At 37.0% G+C, this 17,828-nt stretch overlaps 3 protein-coding genes across 3 annotated transcripts; 1 reads left to right on the top strand and 2 right to left on the bottom strand.

The window, feature by feature from the left end:
• Positions 1–400: 400 nt before the first annotated feature.
• LOC107760626 (uncharacterized) lies at positions 401–4,677 on the bottom strand. The gene is made up of 3 exons (XM_016578710.2): positions 2,178–4,677; positions 1,868–2,059; positions 401–1,138 (listed from the first exon to the last, which is right to left on the bottom strand). The coding sequence occupies exons 1-3, from the start codon at positions 4,319–4,321 to the stop codon at positions 595–597; spliced, it is 2,880 nt and encodes a 959-aa protein (XP_016434196.1). The 5' UTR covers positions 4,322–4,677; the 3' UTR covers positions 401–594.
• Positions 4,678–5,436: 759 nt separating this feature from the next.
• Positions 5,437–8,802, top strand: LOC107760635 (uncharacterized). Its single transcript, XM_016578720.2, has 2 exons — positions 5,437–5,938; positions 8,278–8,802. Exons 1-2 carry the CDS (start codon positions 5,535–5,537, stop codon positions 8,381–8,383), a joined length of 510 nt encoding a protein of 169 aa, XP_016434206.1. The 5' UTR covers positions 5,437–5,534; the 3' UTR covers positions 8,384–8,802.
• A 670-nt stretch (positions 8,803–9,472) lies between these two features.
• On the bottom strand, positions 9,473–16,631 carry LOC107760644 (ABC transporter C family member 10). The gene is made up of 12 exons (XM_016578733.2): positions 16,263–16,631; positions 13,532–15,590; positions 13,036–13,356; positions 12,868–12,954; positions 12,109–12,696; positions 11,835–11,999; positions 11,184–11,478; positions 10,852–11,066; positions 10,471–10,776; positions 10,288–10,351; positions 9,976–10,215; positions 9,473–9,893 (listed from the first exon to the last, which is right to left on the bottom strand). Exons 2-12 carry the CDS (start codon positions 15,566–15,568, stop codon positions 9,781–9,783), a joined length of 4,431 nt encoding a protein of 1,476 aa, XP_016434219.2. The 5' UTR covers positions 15,569–15,590; positions 16,263–16,631; the 3' UTR covers positions 9,473–9,780.
• Positions 16,632–17,828: the final 1,197 nt, after the last annotated feature.

The raw sequence follows: 17,828 nt of genomic DNA, 5'->3' as shown, positions 1-17,828 counted from the left end.
GTAAAAGGAAAATCAAAGGAAAGTATGTATTAAGCTTTTTGAAATTAAACTATTTCTGGATGCTCTGAGTAATCTCTCTCTAACGATGGATTTGTTTTCCAGAACCCCTATTATTCTAGTAACTTAAACAAATAAGAGAATCATTTTACCTTGTTTTTCCTATTTCTACTTTAGCTTCTCTACTTTCCAAACAAAGCAAGGAAAAATTATCACTTCTTTTGTGGGTTTACCACATCAGAGTATTATTACATGTTGAGTGAAAACATGCTTATCGACATCTTGCTGTGTACATATGGTTTATGTGCCCTATCCTCACCGTATGAAAGGAAATCAGTGATATCAGTTGCATTTTAGTTGGCTGTCAGTTATGACAACTAACCCTGCTCAATTTCTACATTAATTGAGGAAAACCAGTTTTTGTTATTAACATTTTCCTGTCAGTGCAGGAAATGTTTTCTATATCTACAAAATAATTCAACAAAGTAAATAACATGCTTCGCTTTTCTCTCTAATTAGAGACAACATGCTTCACTCGCTACAACAGTATTCCTCTAATGAGAGTCATAGCTACAATACTGGTGCAACTTGTCATCATCAATCCTGAAAGAGAGCCTTGGAAACAGAAGAAGAGCTCTGTTTTAGCTTTTCATCCTCATCACCAGCATTTTGAGAGAATGACCAGTTCTTTCCACTCATTGGTGTCTCATATACTACACTTCCGTAACCTCTTTTCCGCTCTTTCCTCTTCAGTTCCTTCTGCTCTTCACACTTTGTTTTTACAACATTAAGCTGCTTCGGGGCCCAAACTCTTTGCAGATCTGGCATCCTTGTGAAAGATCCAAATCGTCGAGCCTTCTCTCTCCTATCACGAGCTTCACTTAACTTGCGGGCATGATCCCCCACTTTAATCCCTTGGGAGCTCTCACCAACATCTTCTGGTGGTTGGCAAGACTCATTCTCTGCTGATCGCGTGTAGTTGGCTTCAGCCGTTTCATATCTATCTTGTTTATCCCTCCAAGACTGATTACTGTCCTCACTGTTGAATAGAAGGGACTGTTTTTCATCTTCATCACCAAATGGAAGTAGATCCATTTGTGTGTAGATTCTATTCACAACATCTTCGAGAATGTCCTTGTACCTGAATCATGTGGGGATTTCTATGTTATATTTCAGGTAACAGTACTGCCAGGGCGCTGCATGAGTTTCTTATCTATGAAGAGCAAACAAGAGCCAGTTCTAATAATAACAGCGCGATTGGTTTAAACTCTGATGGCAAAGTCAATGAAACTTGTACACTGTAATTCATGAACTAGGTACTGATGTTAAGCAATGGAGTTACCTGAGAAGTTCAGTGTAACAGACTTTCGTTTTATAGTAAATGAAAAGCTGATCATCCTGTAGTAAATTTACACTTAACATGGTTTTGCTTAAAACCAGACAGGAAAATCCCTAATAGGTAAAGTAGGATTACAAAGTAGAAGACTAATTAAAGTTTCTTAAGAAGAATGAAAGTTCTAAAAATGAGAAAAGTTCATGAAACAGAATGGTAATGTAGTCAAATAACAGCTAGAGCACGATGATGATATCAAAATAGTACTTTGATGGTCTATAGAGCTATAGTAGGTTTAATCTTGAAAATTATCAACTTATCTTGATAGGATAAAGCAAGGAAACAAGGGGAAAAAATTATTGGGGTTGGTGAAATAAGAGGATCGAGAGGACAAAAGTGACCTACTTCTCATCCTGAATTCTAGTCAGGACAAATACCAAAAAGGGAATACAGAAATGAAACTTGCCGTGAGACATGAATCAGATCGTCATAACTATAGAGAAAAACAACCTCTTTATTTCAAAGCAAAATATTTACCGTGTCCTAATATTGCGTTCAACATAATCATAGAGACTAACACGACCATGAATCCCTCCTTCAACAAGGTATTGAATGATCTCTAAAAAGGAGCAGATCTCTTTAACAAGCCTCTGCTTCGATGACTCCTTAATACTCTCCGAAAAGGTTGATCGAAGGATTTCCATCCGAAGCAATATCTGCAATTCAAATCTTATGCACATTAAGGAAAATGCACTAAAGTACAATATTAATTCCTTTACTTGATAAAGCTGAATTTAAGATGTAATAATTCAAAAACTAGTGCTAAAAGAAACTAATGAAAGGATACTCTCGAACAATACTTTCCGAGGTTGAACTGAAATCAGATACTTCAGAGGAGGGATCCTCATGTTTCAGCTTCTCTTTCATTTCTTTGGGCTTTCTTAGCAGGAACTTCATAAGTTCAGGAAGGGCACTTTTGGCACATGAATCACTTGCTTTCGGAATTCGAGATTGGCCTCCTATAGTGTCATCTGTCTCATACTTCTTAGATAATGCATGTACTGATGACTTCACTAGTCGCTCTGCTAAAGTGTGCAAGTCTCTTCCAGATTGTAGACCATGCTGGATTTTCTTTCGTAGATTAGTGAAGAAGGCTTCTGCAGTTTCTGAGTATACCAGAGGTGCATCTCCCTCCAGCATGAGGGTTGAATCAGAGGGAAAATATATAGACGGTGGCTGTTCCAGTTGTATTTTACATGAATCTGCAGCTGTTAGCAAGCAGGTGCTGGTCTTCTTGATCTGTTTCATCCAGCACTTCAAGAATTTCAGCTTCTTTGATTTCTCAATTTGTCTGGCAAAACAAAGCTCTACCAACTCAAAATCATTACACTCAAATGCTGCCTTGAGGAATGAACTCAAAGTCAAATCCCGGGTTGAAGACTTCTTATTCTTTTCTCTTTTCCCGACCCCTAGTGATTCACAATTAGCAGATGTTGAAGACTCGGTTTGGGAGCCAATCAACCCGTGAGAGTCGTTGATTTCATTAGAGCTTCCACAGATCCTGTCATTCATCTGTTTTGAGTTTGATCCACAATTAGCTTCTTCTATGCTTGAAAGAAGAGCCAATTGCGCTGTCAAAGGCCTGAGGACACCCGTTATTGTATTTCCGTTGCTACTAGATAGAGTTACTAAAACCCAATAGCTTTCTTTATACAAAAAACTGAGAAGAATTTTCCACATGACTGTGGAATTTCCTGGGGCATGCTGACCCTTCACTCCAAATAGTACATCAAGGACTCCATCAACGAAAGTATCGCTACAGTATTTAGTTTTGCATCTGGTTGACTCCTGCACTAAAACATAACTAGACGAGCATCCTTCAATTTTTTCCCCTACATTGTACTTCTTCACAGCCTTGAGATGCATCTTTACTGAACCTTCACCAAGACAAGACCAAAACAATTCTTCTCGATCACACCCTTCATTTCGCTTGTCTCCAAAACCTAGTGTATTCAGAATATCTTCAGATCTAAGCCTGGGTAACGTCGTGAAATTGAGCAATTCGAGATCACAAAACTTGCATTCCAAAGGCTTCCCATTGACATCAAGGATCTCAAGATTCAGTTGCGCAGAACTTCTATCAGATGAACCAATGCTTTTCATAAAATCAAATGAGGCCCCAATTTCAGGATATATCAATCCAAATGGAATCAGAGCGGAACCTAAAACAACGGAATTAGTTGAACTAATCCCCCAGCCCAAATTTCTAATTCCACTCTCCAACATGGACGACCATTCACCTTCATCAACAAATTCAACCTTCTCTCCCTCCTTTTTTAAATCATTCACGCCGATCCAACTAAAATGAATACTTCTATTATAGAAAGAGTTCCTCACAAGACCAAAAATTTCATTGAATTTGACCATAAAACCTTCGAAATCCTTAAAAATTTCAGAATTCACATTCACATTCATATACTCAGCTAAATTACTCAAGGATCTACAAATAGGCGAAAACAAAATAACCAAATTTCGATATATCTTAGGAATCTCACCAGTTAACTTACCTGGAGGACTCTCAATTTCAGACTCCCAAGCATAATCATTTACTAGCTGGAGAAGAGAACCGGAAGTGTGACAAGCCCTACGATAATTTGCCTCTAATTCGATTGGCAGCAGCGAGAGGGAATTTAGGATTTCAGTGATGGAATTTAGGGTTTGAGACGGGTGGTTGAAAGCGAGGGAAGCGACGGAGAGGTTCGGGAACAAGCGATTAACGGCGGAGGAGGAACGGAGAGGGGAAAGTGAGGAGAAGAAAAGTTTGAAAGCGAAAAGCGAGTTGGAGAGAGATGGGAAAGTGAGGAGGCGCGTGGAGGTCACGAGAATGGAGGTGAGGTAGTGGTTGCTAGGGTTTTGAAGAGTGAGAAGTGGGTGCAGATCTATGAGGAGCACTATCCTTTGGGTTTTCGAGTAGTCTACAGGTTCCGCCATTGATGCAAATGCAGAGTACTAACTTGCGCCGTGTGTGTAACGGAGGGGCGTATCTCTATACCAATGGTTACAGTTTTAATTCTCCGGCGGAGTTAACATGTGCCGGCAAATTTTTCTGGCTCCACCGCCGATCTCTCTCTCCGTTGGGTTTTTGATTGCAGAGACGACAGTAGTCTAACATGCGCGGCAGGTGTTCGAATGTTCGAGAGGACTGTGGAGTTAGAACTTGGTCGAGACTGTTCTGGCGGGAAATGGAAGTGGCGGGAATTATTTGGTTTTCAAAGAAAAGAAATGATTGCTAAATTGCGCAGCGACCTCAACCACGTGATGAGAATATACCCATGTGACAGCCCCATTACAGTATATTGATAATCAACGTAAAAATACGCAAAATCTTCATAAATTCTTAGAATGTAATGATTGAAGTGTGAGCATATTACTGATTTAAAATCAAATATTGTTAAGAAATAAATTTTACTCTTAATTTAGCTTATAAGGTTAGTTAATAAGATGAATATTGTTCAAAGTCATATAACGAGGCAATAGTTTATTAATTCAATAAATTTTAGGATTCTAACACCTCCCATTGACTAGAATTTGAAGCATAAATAATATAACATGAGCTGTAATATTACGTAAAAAAAATTAAAAATATTAATAAATAAAATTTATGCCGAACTCAACCTAAAAATTAGGTCAATAGATGACAATTGCTCAAAATCGTAAAAGAAGGCAATTGTTTATTCTATCAATTAATGTAAAATTTTAACAAATGAGAAATTATTTTTAAACTTAACAAAACATAATATACAAAGAATCAATAATTTGTATACCAAACTAATTTGAATTAAATCAGTTTCTCACTTTGGTTCAAGTTTAATGGTTAGCTAACCGTTATTTATCGTTTAGTATTTAAATGAAATCAACTTAAATAGTACGAAATGAATATAAAATAGACTTAAAAATTGCAGCAATTTCAATTCTTGAAGTTTTAAAAATTGTATCGAAATAGAACGTAGCAAATGATATCAAATATTTTATAATGATAACGTAGAATAATTCCATGGTATAGTGTCAGTGTGGGTTGAAATGCACAAATACGACGTCGTTGAATCCTATCTTCATCTCCGGAACATTGAGATGATTCTGAAACGTAAAATTCAACACCTTAACCACATAGGCGGAAGCAGTGTAATAGAGGAATAGAACACAAATGGCGACCATTTCTACTGCATCGCTTAGCACGGACAGATTATTATCATTATCTATAGTTTCTCCACCACCTTCAAATTTTTCAAGATTCTTTCTTCCAAGTCCTTTACTTTTCTCCAAATTCCGTTCACGTCCCTCTCCTCTTACTTCATCTTCACCGTCAAGGACAACGGTGGCATGTTCCAAGTCTTCCGAAGAAGCAGAAGTGTCACAGACAGTGGACGAATGGCTTCAGAAACTGCCCGATAAGAAGAAGGCTTTGTACTCTCATAGTTTGCCCTGCATAGAAGCTTGGTTGAGGAGTTTGGGGTTTTATCAGAGTAGAGATGATAGAGCACTTTGGTTTGTTGAAAAGCCAGATTGGCATGCTCACTTGTCACTTGATATCACTGACCTCTATATAAGGTTAGTGTTTAGTACACCCTCCATTCCACCTTGTTTGACACTATTTCCTTATCATTAGTCTCTTCTTTCCAAAAAGAATGACACATTTTAAAATTTCCTTAATGAGAAGTTGTTATAGCCACACGACTGTTATGGCATATTTAGATCACAATTTCAAAAGTCTTTATTTATTTTTTAAGCTTCGTGCCGAGTCACCAAACAAATTGAAACGGACGGAGTATCATTTGATGAACAGTTTAGGATTAAAGGTCTTATTCTTAATATGTTTACATTAGTTTAAAGTTAGCTATTTTATGTGTTTCTTGTATTAGAATGAAATGGACCTAATTGGAGCAGAATGTGTATGGAGGATTAGTATGGTTGAATTCAACTATGGTTTAGTTGATTGAGTGATTGATAGGATGTTTCTCTGTTTTTAGGGTACTGGAACAAGATTACAGTTTATGGTGTGAAATTCATGATCAAGAGGTTAACTTGAAAAGGGCTTATTTATTAATAAGACAGTTTATGACAAAGATCATATTTTTAATGTCTTGTTTGGTTAAATTTAGCTACTTTACGCATGTCATGTGGAATGAAATGGGCCTAATGGGAGAAGAATGTGAATGGAGGATTCATGTAGCCGAACCCATCTAAGGCTTAGTTAATTGAGTGATGTATACTAATGTTTTGTGATTCTAGGGTACTGGAACACGAAAGAGATTACGGTGTGAAATTCTTGATGGAGAGGTTAACTTGAAAAAGGTCCATTTAATAATAGGATTGGGTCTTATTAATGTGGGTCAGTTGCTTTCTTATCCGTCAGCTTGTGCTGTTTATAACTAAAAGTTGGAGTTTGAAGAGGTTAAGTCTGCTTAGATTTGGTTTTACCAAAAAGGGTTGTTTGGTTGATTAGTCATAGCTCATAAGGAAATTCCATATATAGGCTATACATTTCGAATTGCAATCCATTGTTAAGCGTAAAGTATATACATTCGGGTTATATTTCAGAAAAGAATTGTACATATACTGAATAATGAACCCACTTTTGATAAGCAAGTCCATTTTAGGTTCATTGGGAACCAAATGTAATGCGTTTGATTCTCTCTAAGAGCATTCTTGATCCAAGTCAAGCAGGTTCCCACTTTGGAGCCTACTTTTTAAGGAAAATCAAGGGGGTTCATTGAGAATGAGAAGGGACGGTTCAGCGTTTGATTCCTCCTAAAAGCATCTTAACTCCGTTTTACTCTTCTTTTTCCGTATCTTAAGTAGAGCTCTGAAACATATCTTTTTAATATTCAACGTGTTTTAGTAACCTAGAGTTTACTCAAGTATATTTGGTTTGGATTAAGTTGAAATCGTTGCCTTTAAGCTTTTAATTTGGAAGTTATATTAGCTGTGTAGTTAATAGATTATAAGTGAAATTGTTACTACCCTAGAGTTTATTTAAGAAGATTTTTTTCAGATCCAAAATGCAATTGTTTCGTAACTAGAGTTAATTTACATTATTTATTTGGTTAAAATAATTGCTTTTAAGTACTTTAGATATTTATGTTATGATGTAGGTTTAGATTATTTATGTAGTTTTAGAATAACTGATATTACTACTTACCTAGAGTTGATGTAAGTATTTTTCATTTAGATAATTAAGGAAAATTTTGACTTACCAACACGGAGTTGATCTAACTTATGTATAAAGTGATTTTACTATCAGATTAAAATACATTGTTAGAGACAGAACTTTTAAGCTGAAAAAAAAAGTGCTACCACTAGATGATGTTATCTTGAGGCTTTTTCATGAAAAGGGAAAAAATACAATATATACCCATTTAATGTTCAACTAATTGATAACTTTCTTTTATTTTTTTAATATGGTTTTTGGTCAAAATCCCTGTTCTTACCCTAATCTAGACACATGAGTTAGTTTCTCTTTTGCCACTGTTTAATAAGTAATCATGTTGTTCATGATGCACAATTTTGGAGAATTTGATTGGTTGTTGTTTCTGCTTCTGTGTTTAGAAAGAGAATTTTTTTGATATGTTATCTATTGCTATGTGTTATGCCTTGCTTGTGGTGAGACCCTGAGGGGAATAGATATGTCCTTTTGATGTTACAAGTGTGACGCCATCTTAGAAAGGAAAAAAAACTCCCGATTGTGGCCTTTCAGTTGTTAAGTTCATGAAAAAAAAGTCTGGCAGATATCTCTTTGAGTTGCCCCAGGCCTTTGGTCTGGTTGTAAGAGCTCATTGATGTGTGGGGTAAGGCGCATGTTATGAGTTTTTGATTGCATAGTTCAAAGAATATTGCATCACCAGTTTGAACTTCGATCCAATACAGGCTGAATGTTTCTTGAAACACAGGTATCTAAAGAGTGGACCCGGTAATCTTGAGAAAGATGTAGAGAGAAGATTCAGCTATGCACTGAGTAGGGAAGATATTGAAAATGCCATACTTGGAGGTCCATAAGGATAAAGATTTCACGTGCGGATGTCAGTTACCTGCGGTGCTGTCCGTCTCAATTCCAAGCAACTCTAATGATTAATTTTTCCCAATAACTCATATAGATACAGATACAGTGGGATCTTAAAATTTTTTAGGAGGGACTTTTTAGAGAGAGATTGTGGGGTTGGATTAAGTTTGTGTCATGATAATTTATAGAAACATTATTCACTTTCATAAATTACCTGGCTGATGCTCATCCACTTCTTTTGATGTTTGTCGTTCAGAATATAATTGATTAGAACAGGATTTTAGGCTAGTTCGCATACTGTTGGTAGACAACTATTCATATGGTTGGAACTCAGGGGTTCTTTTCTTCCTCTTTCTTATGGTTTTATAAGTTGGTTCTCCCACTTAATTGTAGAGTTCCTCTATGCTATTTTAACGAACCAGTGAAAGCTTTGCCAGAAAGTGTTTTTCTTTTTTTCACTTCAAAGTTCGAAGATCAAAGTTGGTCTACTGATACAAGTGGTAAGACCGATAAATCAGCATCCAAGACCTGGCTGATGACTACTTCCAATTCAGGTTGCATCTATAGTAGCTTATGAAGTTGTTTGGATCACCATTCCTATTCTCGTTACTAAAGCAGGTTTTAGTATGAATAGCATTGTTACAGAGAACCAAAGACTTTTTTTCCAAGTGCTGAGAAATTTACCGTTCCATTGTTTTTCGGTACTGTCGTTTTCTGATGCAGCACTGAAGTTTTACTGCCAAGTTTAGGCAATCATATGCAGAATCTTATTAAATATTTTCATTTTGCCAAACTCCGTTCAAACTGGTTGACAGCAAAACTGGTCCTATAGAGGATGTAGTACAGATTTTACCAATAAAATGTTTCTCGTCACCTAGTATTACTAGTTCACTCACGAGGAATCTCCTTCCTTTCAACCAATTGACTATGACATTGCTAGCCCTTCATCCTTAATGATGATGGAGAAATGCTACGGCTTATTAGTTGACAATAGTAGCATAACTGTGTCATGTCATTTTGAGAATTCTTTATCTGGAAATAAGGAAGAGAAACAAGACCATTTTGTGTGCCTATAACACAAAGTCTGAAGTTTGCTGAGGTAGCAAAGAACTTCATTTATACTGGTGGAAGATATACATCTGTGAACATAGACATAAATTACAGTTATACGGGCTCACTACCTCCCAAGCTGCACTGGCATGTTAAACAATAGAATTCGGAGCACTAGCTCTTTTACTTCTTTAATACCCCACATTCCTATGTATTCCAGATTCCTAATCTTCACATGCTCATGAAAAACAGATGGCGGCTTGTTGGGACATCCATAGCATTTGCAACTACATGGGCTGTATGTGTTAGGCCAAAAAAGATTATTGCAAATACGCAGTTATCTTCAATGAGATTCCGCTGACTGATAATGAGACCAATACTCCTTCACAAGCTGCCCGAAGAGCGAACCTTCGTTCTTCATTAGCTTCATTGGTTCATCATACTCAACTAGCTTCCCTGTATTCACCACCAAAGTTAAAAGTCATTACAGCTAAAACATACTCATAGTAGTGTTTCAAAGTAAACAAACAGGTCTTACCATCGCTAATGGCCAGAACCATTGTACAATCCATTACTGTGGGTATCCTATGGGCAACAGTAATAACAGTACTATTAGCAAATTCTGTCCTGATAGTTTTCTGCAATATCATATCAGTGGCATTGTCGATTGATGCAGTTGCTTCGTCAAGCACCAAAATCTTGGCTTTCCTCAAAAGAGCACGTCCCAAACAGAACAATTGTCGCTGCCCCATGCTCCAGTTTGATCCATCTTCCACAACTGAAAAGACTAACACAGTTAAAAGAACCCCACTTGGATAACACAATCAGACATGTTCTTAGAAAAGCTTACCCAATGAGTCAAGCCCCTTCTCTTTTTCCTCAACTGCCTCTTTTAGCTGACACTTCCCAAGAACCTGTATCAATGAAGATGAGAATGAAATCAAGAAATTAGATCACCTTTGGTACAATGCACATTCACCATAAAATTCGAAAAAGATAATGACCCAATACATAATAAGTAAACGCAAATTACCTCCCATATTTCCTCATCAGTATGCTGACATAAGGGATCTAAGTTGTATCTTACTGTTCCATTGAAGAGTGTAGGGTCCTGAGGTATAATCCCAAATCGGGACCTTAGATCATGAAGACCGATTTTAGAAATGTCAATTCCGTCTACCAAAATCCTTCCACCTGCTGGCTCCACTAATCGAAATAGGGCACCGATGAGAGTAGTCTTGCCACTGCCAGTCCGGCCAACAATACCAATTTTATGACCTCCTTCAAATGTACAAGTGATCCCCCTAAGAACAAGCGGGGAATCTTCCCTATATCTGATCTGTTTTGGAGCACACTGATCAGCATCTTGATCAGTTCTAAATACAAGAAAATTAGGTGATGAGAAGAAATTTACCTGTAAATCTTGAATTTCAACTTTACCCCTAGTTGGCCAATTGACCGGTGGACGGTTTTCTTTAACAATTTCAGGCGCTTCACTTGGAATGTGCATATACTGGTTAAGTCTTTCTACAGAAATAATGTAGTTTGCTAGAGTGCACTGGTTTTGAATGGAAAAAACAAGAGACATGTTTAAGGAAAGACCATAAGACAAAGCCATCCCAATAAATCCTGCAAAAGAATAAGAGGCTGTTATCAGAAAAGCTCTTCTGTTTAAGCGAAAGGTTAAGAAACAATAATGTAGAGTTCTTTATCAAATCCCAAGAGTAATATTAGTTAATGGCTTACCTGAGCTGAAAGTCCCCGGAGGAAGCAAAACCATGCAAAGTGCCGAGGATGCTAGAACAATTGCACTAATAGTTTCGAGTCGTTGTATCAACCACTCATTTGCTGCAAAATTGTGGAAGAAAGGACTGGCATTAATATCGATTAGCTCAAAAGTCTTCATGAAAAATCTGTCTTCCTCTTTGAATGCCCTTATAGTCACAGATCCGGCAATAGATTCAGCAAGATGGTTGGCCACAAATGATTTGGTTGTACCGTTTATCCGCATCAACTCTTTGGCAGACGCATAGTAGTATTTCTGCCAAGAGTAAGAGAAAGTCAAGAATCCAATTTATCAGCTACTGCTGGCACATAAGAGAATAGTGCTGCAGAGAATTGAACTTTCATAATCCTCCAATCCTTTTCAGAGAATCTCTAATTTATTTGAATTCCAGACTATCATATATTCAGACTATGAGCGTATATGGAAAACGTTTAATTATAAATCCTGTACTATTTCCATACAGGAAGCCGATGGGCAAAGACATGAAATTCAAAATTTAATATATTGAAGGATCTATTGCCTGGATGTTCTACATAATGATTGAGTGTGTGTGTGTGTATGTGCACGGGATGTATAAAGGTGCCGAGATAAATAAAACACCCATCTCTTACCTGCAACTGAATGGCAAGACAAACCATTGGGATGGAGATAACCAGAACTTGCCAAGTGACAACGGCTAGCACTGTAAGATTAGAATAGAAGTTTGTGGTAGCTCCAAAGGCAAAAACCAAGTTGAATGGAATATCAAGATCAACTATACTCAAATCTGATGAGACCTGCATACATGGGAGGTAGTGGAGAGATGGCAAATATGGTTAGGTCCATAAACATCCTTAATATCAACGTTATAGCTTATTTTTCAATGATCACATTTGATGTATTTACCCTGCTTAAAATCCTTCCCAAAGGTGTAGAGTCATAAAATGACATAGGAGCATGGAAAAGAGAATTTAATAGCTGTGAGAACAAGGACTTTGATGATTGCAAACCCAAAAAAACCGTTGATAGAGATCTAGAGAGCAGAAACAGCGTTGATACACCTCCAATTAGCAAGTAAACTGTAATCAGTCTCAAAGTGCTAACTTGTGGATTATCAACGTTTGCTGCCATCCAGGAGTTCTGGGTTATCTGACCAACCACAAACGTTATGTGCGAGATTACAGCCACAGCAAAGAAGAAGTACCCTTTGTTCTGATTTAGATACTGAACGTAAGGCTTAAATCCAGTGTCTCCCACTTCTCTCTCTTCTTGCTTAATCAACTGATCACCTACAGAGGCTATAGATTTTTTGCCAGTATCAGTTTTACGAATTTCTCTTGTATGAGATTCTCGCCTTGATGAAGAATTAACCTCTGCAACCCTTTCTGAACCAGCTGTCTCTTTGTGTGCATCAACCAAGTCCTGAAACTCTTTGCTCGAGGCCAATAACTGATGATATGGCGCTGCATGTAAAATTTCTCCATCTGACATTAACTGTGTATAAAAGTAGACATATATAAGGACACTTCTTGTAAATATTACCAAAGACTACTGTGATTTTACAGAAAATATATCAGGAGTTTGAGAGTTTACTTCCTTTTTTTTCTTTAAAAAATAAATGATAAGAAGTCGATTAGAAAGAGAAGTTCATCAAGAAAAACTAACCAGAACCACATCAAATGCAGGAAGAAAATCAACTTGGTGGGTCACAAGCAAGACGGTTTTCCCTGAGAGAGCTCCCATGACATATTCCTGCAAAAGACCAGTTCAGACTTGAGCTTGCAAATCATAATAAATTATATGAAGCACAATACTGTCAACAAAATTTCTCACATTGAACAGGCTACTAGCAGTATGGGCATCTACAGCACTGAATGGATCATCCAACAGATATATATCAGCATTTTGATATAATGCACGAGCAAGTTGAATGCGCTGCTTTTGACCACCACTAAGATTAACTCCTCTTTCACCTATTTCAGTGAGATCACCATAAGGAAGCAACTCAAGGTCTTTTAACAGTGAACACTTCTCCAAAGTTTGCTGGTATCTCTGGCTATTCAGTGGAGAACCAAACAAAATATTTTCTCGTATTGACCCTGTCTGAATCCACGCCGACTGAGAGACATAAGCAATTGTTCCAAAAACTTGAACCTGCAGAACACAGAGAATCTATAATCAGTTGGGAGTACGGAATTATTTTCTTAGATATGCATGAAGTGAAGTAAGCTATGAATGTGCCTGCAATAAAAACTTCGAGAACCTACTTGTCATTTCCTTCCAAGTAGGTTCCTTGGAAGGAAAACAGTAACTAACCAATACAACTTACAGTTCCTTGGATACTTGGAACCTCTCCAAGAATTGCTGCCAAAAGAGTTGACTTTCCTGAGCCCACCTCCCCACATATAGCAATCTTCTGACCTGGTCTAACCTCCAAATTAATATTTCTCAGAGTAGGTCGAGATGGATTCTCTTCCCATGAGAGATTAGCTGATTTCATAAGTATGGCATGATCAGGACTTCCAAAGTTGTGCTTCTGCCGAACATTTGCATTTTCCAGCTCTGGGGCCTCAAGGAACTTTACAATCCTTGCAAATGAGACCTTGGCTTGAATCACCACGCCAATAACATCTGGAATGGTTCTCACTGGATCCTGAACCAGACGTAAAGTTGCTACAAAGGTGAAAACGTTGCTTGCGTACAGTGGAACACCTAGGAAATAACAAGCCCCAAATGTTGCAGCAGAGACCAAAACAGGTGATGACCAGAAAAGGAAACTATTATATGCCTTGCGCAACTGAACAGCTGATAACCATTTCTCTTCAACTCTCCTCATACTTTCAATGACACTTTTAAAATGAGTTTCCCATGCATATAATTTCAGAACTTTCATATTTACAAGAGCCTCTGAGATAGCCTTGAGCCTATCATCTTGTGCTACCATTAGCTTGGTCTGGAATTTATGTTGCAACTTTGCAAGAGGGGTATTGCACAGCACAGTGAGTACAATCACTACCAAGGATGCAAAAGTTGCAAGTCCAACTGCGTGGAAGAGAATGATAAGTGCAAAGCAGAGCTGGACACTCGTTGTCCAGGTCTGATGCAACCAAAAAGGAAACTCTCCAATTCGATAAGCATCCACAGTTACATAGTTCATGATTTCGCCACTAGAATGCATCAGCTTAGCAGCATTGGATAATCTTATCTGCTTCTTATAAATGGCTGCTGTAAGTAAAGACCTTACTTTTAGACCAATTAGTCTGCTCCTGAAGTACCACTGCCTTTGTGACAAGGATTCCAAGTTCTTTGATATAAAAAGCAGAATGGCCAATAAAAATCCCTCATTTTTAAAAGCTACATCTCCTTCAGCAACCTTAATGAATGCATTAAGAAGCAGCGGACCAGCAGAAAGAGTAGTTATTTTCAGCAGCGCGAAGAATCCTGACACAATTAGCTCCTTCCGGTGACATAACACAATTGTCTTCAAAATGGATGGTTGGGAAGAGGGATCAAGTTGTTTCTGTTTGTTCAGTATATCCATAAACATTAAGTAACATGATTCAGCACGATCGGCCTCACGCAATTTGGGTATGTCTTTATCCTCAAGAGTTTTCTGCCTCCCTTTCTTCATCAGTGAATTCAACCACCAAAATGACATTTTATTAAGAATCCCAGCCTTAGCAAAGGAAGTGACAGAGCTAATCGAATCAATTTTACTGATTTCATTGGCAGCACCATTTAAGGGAGCATAAAGATCAGTTTCATCACTCTTTTCATGCCGCAGCCCCTTGTAGGTGCATAACAACAATAAACATGCTCCTACAAAGGACAAAACATCTAGAGCTATCTTCATTGTTACGTCTTTATTAAGAATAGCCGCAACAAGTGACATACCAGCAAAAATTCCAGCAAAGACAAAGGCGAGAATTGACAAGAGCCTCAGAGGGGTTCTTGAAATATGCTTTCCCCGAAGGCTTGCGGTTAAACTTATGGATAACCATGTAATTCCATGAAAGAAGATTAGTAACCACCAATGCAGTGGTAATGTACTATGGGTTTTCTTCACCTGGTCTTCAAACACCCAAATGAATAAGGACAAATACAGTATGCCCAGTAAACCATTGAAAATAGCAGAAGCCAACTGCAAACGCGAGAACACAGAAAAGCGAGCAGGAATATTGAAGGATGTCTTAGAAAACAGTGTCAATAGGAAGAAGAGCAGGAGTATAACATCAAAAGAAATGATCAACGCATGATTGATACAAGATGAAGGGTGTGCCACTGACACCCAATCAGCAGTACAAGTCTTTCCATTCTTATTCGAGCAATCTGATGCTCCACAAAATACAGCCCAAATGTCCTCCATCTCCTCCTCCAATTTCTAAGCCCTGAAATGAAATTTCAGTCCAAAGATTTAAACTTTAATTTGTACTCAATAATCCATGCAATGGGCAAATTCAACATTTCAACTCCTGGTATCACGAATGTATTAACTTGATCAGACTAGTGAAGGGACATTCTATTTGAGGGGGAACAGGAAAAAGGAAAATTATTGCAATCCACAACTTTAGGATCAATTATTGCAAAAAGTAAGTTGCAAACAGTAGCCAAAAGGTCCCCCCAAAAAATGTCAAAATGAACTTGATGTACCTTAATATGTAATTTACAACATAAATGTGATCACTACTATACATCCACAGTCCACACTACTCAACTGCTTTCATGCTAGACAGTGAGAGAACACAAAATAAAACTGAAAGCAAGAGCGGTTCCAAGAGAACAGGGAGCGGTTAATAGGTGCTTATACATGAATGTATTCTCACTTCATTAACAAACAGAGAGAATCTACTCAGCATAATATGATAAGAAATTCAGATGCGAGATCCAAAAAGCATTTAAACAACCGTACACCGAGCCAATGACCCAAAAAAATAAAATAGAGAATATAAACTGGCCAACAGCTTAAATGTAGGAAGTGAAAAAACAAATACGCTGCGTGCGCTTAGGATACCCAGGAATGTCACAGAGTAATAAATTTGAAAACATTAAACATGACTAACCAGAAGAGCAGAAGGTGGACGACAAAAATGCTTCGACTCTCGGAAATTATCACCAATTTAATCCTTAAATAAAAGACAGAAGTTCCTACTGAATAAATTTGTAATTTCTTTCATGTTAGACAAAGCGGCATACAAACAGTATAGTATTATTAAATTCGCCGTGTGTAGTTGACAATTGATGTCTTTTGAGTCATAGGGAGGTATGTATAATTTGATGGCTTTGAGGTGTGTTCTTGTTATATAGTAGTCCTATGTGATAGGGTGATCAGAGGCGGAGTTGCATTTGTATAGCGTCAGCGCTCACGTATCTGTTGTCTAACAAGTGTGGTCTTTTCCCTCTCACTAATTTTCCCCACCCTCCGGCCTCTTAATAAAGACGTATCCGATTCAACATCATATACATCGTCAAAACAGGGTAGTCATTTTTCGGGTCGATAATTAAAAAACAGTCGGTATTTGTAAAATCATTAAAATATAGACATTATTTTATGCAGAGATAAAATTTGGACAAAAGTACCCTATTTGAAACACGGAAAATTTCAGCATCATATGTTAGCTTATAAAACTCCTCGATATAAACTTCCAGCATATAATATTAGAATTGCAGTACATTATGAAATTCTAGCACATTATGCTGGAATCTTATATGTAAAAAATTCGAACTCCAATATATTACGCTAGAATTTTTTCGAATTTTTAGGGGTTTTTTGTTTATATTTTATTTTTATATAAATGGCTAAAATTCAATTATTAGATGACTATTAGATGCTAATGTCCCTCTCCACTTGGCTGACACTTTTCTCGTTACTTGCTTCTTCTTTATTTCTCCTTTCAGAGTTTAAAGCTTTTTTAGCATACAAAATATTTATGTGATTGGATTACTTATAACATAATTAATTTTTAATGATAAATATTAGTTATTGGTAATTTAATAACAATGATAACTTATATGTTATCATAATGACATCCCAATTTTGTGGTAATTTATACTCTATAGAATATATTAATGACTTTAACATAAATGTTCAAATTGTTGTCCAATTTTGAAATGGATTTAATTCATGCACTTGTACATATAAAGTTTTTCAGAACAGCATGATGCTTAAAAGTTAATGATATAAAATATACTTTAGATCCTACCGAAATTTTCAAAAAGTTAGATTCACTTCTTTTTTCCATGGAAGAAGGGGGGCGTGCTTGGTTTTCTTGAAAGGTAGAAATAACACTGAGTTATATAGGGTGTAACTAACTAAATAAGACATTCCAAACGTGTAAGTATGATATTCTCATTTAATATTAGCTGGAGTATTGGTCCAATAGTTCTGATGACTCACAAAGATAATTAATCACATATTTAAAAAAATGATAAAAATGCAAAACTTCACCTAACTAGGAAAGGATTAAAAGTGTTTTTGTTTTTGTTTTTTGGAGGTAGCTATCAACTTTCATTAATAACCAAAGTATAAACTGTTCAAAAAAAACTTTTTTCCCCAGAGGTTGTCCAAAAGGCACTTTCCAAAGGCTGTCAAAAAACTTGGAACTTGTGACCTTTTAGTAAATTATTTG

Source organism: Nicotiana tabacum, chromosome 4, assembly GCF_000715075.1.
Source record: "Nicotiana tabacum cultivar K326 chromosome 4, ASM71507v2, whole genome shotgun sequence".
NCBI lineage: Eukaryota > Viridiplantae > Streptophyta > Magnoliopsida > Solanales > Solanaceae > Nicotiana > Nicotiana tabacum.
This window is presented reverse-complemented; position numbering and strand designations above follow the sequence as displayed.